The following is a 6709-nucleotide window of genomic DNA, read 5'->3' as shown; positions in this document are numbered from 1 at the left end:
AATGGCCTTAGGAAGGTGAATTAATAACCTGATGATCACTCTGTCTGAGCTCCAGCATTTTCTGTGGAGAGAGAACCTTACAAGAGGACAACCATCTGTGCAGCAATCCACCAATCAGGCCTGTATGGTAGAATGGCCAGACGGAGGCGACTCCCCACCTGGAATTTGCCAAAAGGCATCTGAAGGACTCTCAGACCATAAGAAACAAATTTCTCTGGTCTTATTAGACTAAAATTGAACTATGTATTTGGAGTGAATGCCAGGCGTTACGCTTGGAGAAAACCATGCACTGATCATCAACAGGCTAATACCATCCCTACAGTGAAGCATGGTGGTGGCAGCATCATGCTGTGGGGATGTTTTTCAGCAGCAGGAACTGGAAGACTAGTCAGGACATAGGGAAATATGAATGCAGCAATGTACAGAGATGTCCTGAATGAAAACCTGCTTCAGAGTGCGACGGTTCATCATCCAGCAGGACAATGACCCAAAGCACACCGCCAAAATATCTATAAAATGGCTACACAACTGTCCTTGAGTGGCACAGCAAGAGCCCAGACCTAAATTCTATTGAACATCTCGAGAGGTACTGCAAAGTTCCTATTGAGCTTGAGAGGTACTGCAAAGAGTAATGGGCAAAAAATCCCATAGACAGGTGTGCCAAGCTTGTGGCATCATATTCAAGAAGACTTCAGGCTGTAACATTAGTAGTATTGAGAAAAGGCTGTGAATACGTATGTACAATGTGATTTTTCAGCTTTTTTATTTTTAATAAATTTGCAACAATATCAAATACTTTGTCACATTGTCATTATGGGGTATTGTGTGTAGAATTTTGAGGAAAAAAATGAATTTAATCCATTTTGGAATAGGGCTGTAACAAAAAAAATGTGGAAAAAGTGAAGCGCTATCAATCCTTTCCAGATTCACTGTAAATAGAAAAAGGAGGACATACAACTGCAAAAGTTCCACTTGAAGAAAAAAAAAGACCCACCCCTTTCACCAGGTTGGCTACGGGGCTGTTAAAAGAAATCCTTAATGCACAAACAAGTAATGGAAATTAGCTTTTAATACATTGTATGCATGCATACTTTCATGTACATATAAAAAATAACAACAGCAAACTAATTATTCAAATAAAAAATCTGCATTTCAGCATGTGCTTGCTTTGGTTTCATACACTGTCTTCATCCCTGACGCGAGTAGTGTTGTTTTCAGATACCCTGATTAGTTCATACAGTAATTGTTGGTGTTCTTCTTCAGCCCTAGAGTACAAGCAGCTGGTTTTTGACCCTGTTAAACACAAAGAATGGAGAGCTCATGTGACGGACTCCTCGCTGATGAGATAAAACGCTGAAATGATAATAAACACTAAGAAGACATCAAACAAACCTTGTACAAGCTGCACACCAGACTGAAGAGAGAACCCATCGCCTTGTCCTGAAGATCATCTGTGTGTTCCTGCAGGGACAGCGTTGACCCATTTAATTACCTCTGATAAACATCATTGTAAATAATAAGTGGATAAATCTGCTTACTCCGTTAACGGTTATCCACGGCACATATTGATGAGGCGGATTCAGTGCATCGGTTTTCACTGCATTTTCGTGCATTAATTTATTGCCTTGGTCGCCCTTCACACACTGCATAATTGAATCCCAGGTCACATCAGGACGATAGACTCCAAGACACTGAGATGAGATGTACAGATCAGCATTGCAGATCGCAACAGGGTAATATACATTTACAAATGACAGATTAAAGGACAAACCGAGATCGACAGACATATACTGAGAGCTGCACAGAACAGACAGACAAAGCAGTTTTAAAAATTATTCAACACGCTGAGAGTGAATCAATTCAGATGTATTATTGCACCTAAAATTTTAGTCAAATGTAATAATATTTATAATTTATAGGGTTTTTACTTTTTTTGCAATACAACTTTGCCATTTAACACTAATGAAAACAACAGTTCACTTGTAAGGTTGAGCACAAAGCTAATATTAAAACAAAGTTTAGTAGAACACAGTCTCCAAAGTCAAACATGGAGGGGGATTTTTTGAAGTATCAACCCATATAGGCAAAGATTGTGATGTCTACAGCACATAGACATGACTGAAATGTTCACTGGACCTTTCAGCAGAAAATTCACCTCACCCGTCCACTGAAGCTCAGTTTAGGGATCATTCTACAATATTTCGAGTTAGCTGTTTGGTCTCCAGGTTGTAAATCCCATTAAAATGTGAACTTGGAAGAGTGTACAGACCATCATATTGGGGTGATATAAACACACCCAGTCCTTTTTTTCAATTTAACAACATAAAACGGTGGAATAATTGGGAGCGGTTTTGAGACAGACCGCAACATGACGTAAGAGTGCGGTCCCCCCGCCCACCAATACTGATTGACAGGCGCGCATTTCCCCATCCTCAGTTTGTTGTTTCACGTTCGCCATTTTCAGCGTGTGAGTCAAAGCGATGTCACCAAAGAAACACTCTTGCTCTATTTTTGGATCTAAGGCTCATTGGTCCCAACACAAGAGCCTTCATTGTCTTCCTGCAAATGAGCAACAGAGATTTTACATTTACGGCCATTTGCGCTGAACACGCAGTGAATGCAACAAATCAAGATTCGGGCTATTAAAAACAGCTAATCCAACAAGTCTTTCAGCACTCTCTCCGAAAACACTCGATTGATCTTGGCTGGGAGATCAACATTTACCACATGATCGCTCTCACCGGCGCCATTGTTTATACCTTTAGGCGGGATTGCAAATGTGTACTTTTCATTGCGTTTTCCTTAAACTTCAGCCGTTTACATTTCCCGCAGTCACAGAAGCTCCCTGTCATCTCAACTAGGCGTAGTGAGCGCATTGCCTCGTATGCATGATGTCCCTCCATTGGAAATAACAAACTTGCCCTAGTTATAGCCTCAGTCTAAGTAAATCCAGTGTGTGTGGTTATTAGTCTCGGTGTACAGGCTGGGAACTTTAAACTAGCACACAGTTGGCATAACTTTGTTTAGTTGCCGCAGTTTTGTTCCATGCAGAAACACGGTGTTAAGAAGCCTTTATGATTAATTAACCGTGACGAATTAAAGCACAGTTAATAGAGTGAAACAGGTTAATAGTTGCATCCCAATACAGATGACGCATACATCGTTACATATCGGCTGTAAAACTATGCAAAGACACAAATGATTTTGTAACTACCACTCTGACATATTCTGGCACATTAGGAGTATTGACTCCTCAACAGTAGTCTCTGCTTGGTCTGTTTTCGAGCCCGGGTCATACATGTACGACTGAATGCTGGTCCTCTCACTCATGTTGCTTCTCTCGGTCTGCCTGTCTGTTGCCATACACAAAGCGGGGTAGCTCTTGGCTCTGCCCCTTGTAAAATTGGGCGGGAAGTCGAAAGTACTTTTCAGGCGAAGCAACACACCCCTAACACAACGACCTGTGTTCACACCCCCAAAATGACACTTTTTAACATATTATAATAAAAAATTCTGAAATGTGATTTGAACCTTACCTAAACTGGCACACTCAGAAGAACCATGATATTGATATTAAATCTTAAAAAGGGGGTAAAATATGTGTCCTTTAAGTTTTTCCAAGCAATAAATGGTGACAGGAACTTGAAAGCACAAGAGAAAATACTTTCTGGGGTTAGGGGTGAGCAAACTAAGGTTTAGGAACAATCGGATAGATGCTTTTCATCAGATTCATGTTCTCAGAGTCACACAGACTTCTATTTATAAAGTTTCTAAATAAGATTAATAAAGTAATTAATTGTTTTCATATTCTTTTGTTTACTGGAGCAGAACGTCTTGCAGATTAAAGAGGGTTGGGTGATTTTGATCACAACAGCAAATACATAGATGACAGACAGAGAGACAGGGATGGATATATAAATGGATGGAACTTACAGGCTGGGCTGATTTCAGCACATCGTTTCCCGACTCCATGCAGAAAATAACCATAACAGCATCCAAGCCTAGTTTATTCAGCATGCATGTCTGACAGAAAGCATGTTAAACAACAGAATCTTTAATCTCAGTGCTAAACAATGCTTAAAATATCAACATCAATCCACTTACGGGTTTAATTTACTCGAAAGGTGAAATAAATGTTAAAACCTCACCTCAATCATATTACCTAGACATTCATCTTCTCCGTGCTGACAGGTGAAGATGTACTTCCCTTGAGCTTGTGTCTCCTATTATACAAAAAAATAAAAAATAAACAAAAGAAAAAATAAACAAAATAAGTAAATATATATATATATATATATATATATATATATATATATATATATATATATATATATATATGTATATATATATATATATCTGGAGTTGCCTGCAACTGACAAATTTCTGTCCCCGTGTTTTTAATACACTTAAAGAAGCTATTAGCACAAATCTACACCCTAACCCCTTTGACAGCCCTTTTTAGCATTTCAGAGAGAGTTGACTTAACTGTTGCATCTTGCCAGGTTATTGCTTTCTCTACTCTTGGCTAGGCGAGCCATTCTTAAATGGAAACACATACTTCCTCCATCATGATATGTGGATCCAAGAAATCTCTAGCTGCATAAAACTAGAGAAGTTAAGATGTTTAGGATCTCTTTCTATCTTTCTACAAGACCCTGAGTCCTGTTTTAGACTATATTAGGTTTACCCTGTTCTGTTGATATCAGCTCTAATACACAGTAAATAACTGGAAAGAGCAATTATTGTCTACTTAAAGCGATCTTTTCATCTATTTCTTTTCTTTACTTTTTTTTAACTCTTTTATTGTTAACTTGTTAAAACAAATTTAGGTTGTTTTTTTTTCTCAGAGGATGTTTGTTTTTATTTCATAAATTTATGTTGAGGGGATAGTGGGGGGAAAAATTAAGTCTGCCATTTTTTTAATTCTGTATTATACAGTACCATGTATAGTTTTGTTAAATACCAATAAAAATATATTTATATACAAATATATTTACAAAGTGTAGGAAAAGGGACATTGTGATTTAAATATTTAGAATTGTGAAGGGAAAAAAATCACGTTTCTCAAGTTGTGATAGACTATTCACACTATAAGTAAACTGCCTAAAGAGCGGCGTGCAGTAGTGTAAATATACCTGTGCGTTTCCATATGGAACCAGATCAATCTCCATGATGTCTTGCAACATAATCAAGGTTGGCACGAGCTGAGATGTAAGAAACATTCTGCATCCTGGGCACAGAGATTCATAGTAGAGGCTCACTTTCACCTTGTCAGCGGCCTTTGTCGAGTTATACTTCATGCATTGTTCCAGCACCTTAAATGAGAATAAAGGGAACAGTAAGTTTCGTGCACACTCATCTCGACGTCCCCAAAACGTAGGGATTTCCCCGAAAGCGCCGAGCAAATAAAGAGAAGAGTTAATAAACGTCAGAGCACAAATATTCCTGAAAAAAACTTCAAATGACTTCAACTTCACTTTTTTTTGTGGCAAGCAAACGTACGGACACAAATGACTAGTTACAGATATAATAGAGACTCCAGCGGTTTATTTTCATGAAAAGAGGAAGTAGTAAATTAAGTTGGCTTTGGTTTTCACTTACCCCACATGTATAGTCACAAATGAATAAAAACAAAACGTACCGTCTTCTGGTTTCATTTTATCCAATTTAAGTAGAAAAGGTTGCTAAAGTTACATTTGTTTTGGTACAGGAGTCACTCTTACCCCACATTCAGCTGCTATGTCCTCGGAGCTGCACCATTGTGAAGGCGGATATTTACAGGAGTAAACAAACCGAGCGCTGCATTTACTCAGAGAAAACACGGCGACGAGCACAACGCACAGGTTAAAGCCGAACATGATGATTCCCAGTGTTCAGCTTGTCTTGAAGTCTGAATAAAAATCTGGACGTCCTACATTTTAAACTTTCTTCTTCCTCCAGCGAAAAAGGTGCGATATTTCGATTGGTTGAGGTTGTGACGTCATCAGAATCCGGCAAAACACAGCACTGTAAATGCTGGGCACAACCTGTTTTACAGTCTATGGGCACAACACGGTTATCATTCTGGGGAAGTTCTTGTTTTTACATAGGAGCAGATTCTTAAGATTCCCTCCAAAATTGTATGTACTTCAATAAGGAACTTTATTTTCTTTCGCTTAGAAGAATGAATTCTCTGTAATTTAATAGAGCACGTTGAACTTGCTGAAAACCCCTCGGTGTTTTGCTGTTGTTTGTTTTTATGATGCCTGTCTTTTGTCTGATTAAGGAAGCTTGCATTTGGTGTCAGGCCATTTATAGTTGAACTGTTTACTTAATTCAAACAAGCCAGAGGTGCACAAACATTTCTTATGAAGAGCCAAAAACCAAACTTGATACCAATATATCAAACAAAAATTTTAAAGTCAAAATAATGAGCACCTTTAAGCTATTTTTTTACCCGACTGTCTTCAGAACAAACCTGTTATCCAATAACTTGTCTAATAACCCTAACCTGCCAAACGTAGTTAAGCCTTTAAATGTGAATTTAAGCTGTATAGAAGTTTCTTGAAAAATATCTTGTCAAATATTATTTATTGTCATCATGGCAAAGATAAAATAAATTAGTTATTAGAAATCAGTGTTTAAAACTATTATGTTTAGATGTGTTGAAAAAAATCTGCTTTCCATTAGACAGAAATTGGGGAAAAAAATAAACAGGGGGGCTAATAAT

General features: G+C 38.1%; 1 protein-coding gene across 1 annotated transcript; it reads right to left on the bottom strand.

Annotated features, from left to right (window-relative positions):
- Positions 1-1051: 1051 nt before the first annotated feature.
- ifi30a (IFI30 lysosomal thiol reductase a) lies at positions 1052-5955 on the bottom strand. The gene is given in 7 exon segments (NM_001006057.1): positions 1052-1293; positions 1393-1461; positions 1539-1691; positions 3934-4023; positions 4149-4223; positions 5136-5315; positions 5724-5955. Coding segments are annotated over 7 exon segments (768 nt in total). The 5' UTR covers positions 5859-5955; the 3' UTR covers positions 1052-1227.
- Between the last annotated feature and the right edge of the window lie 754 nt (positions 5956-6709).

This window comes from Danio rerio, chromosome 2 (assembly GCF_049306965.1).
Source record: "Danio rerio strain Tuebingen ecotype United States chromosome 2, GRCz12tu, whole genome shotgun sequence".
Taxonomy (NCBI): domain Eukaryota; kingdom Metazoa; phylum Chordata; class Actinopteri; order Cypriniformes; family Danionidae; genus Danio; species Danio rerio.
This window is presented reverse-complemented; position numbering and strand designations above follow the sequence as displayed.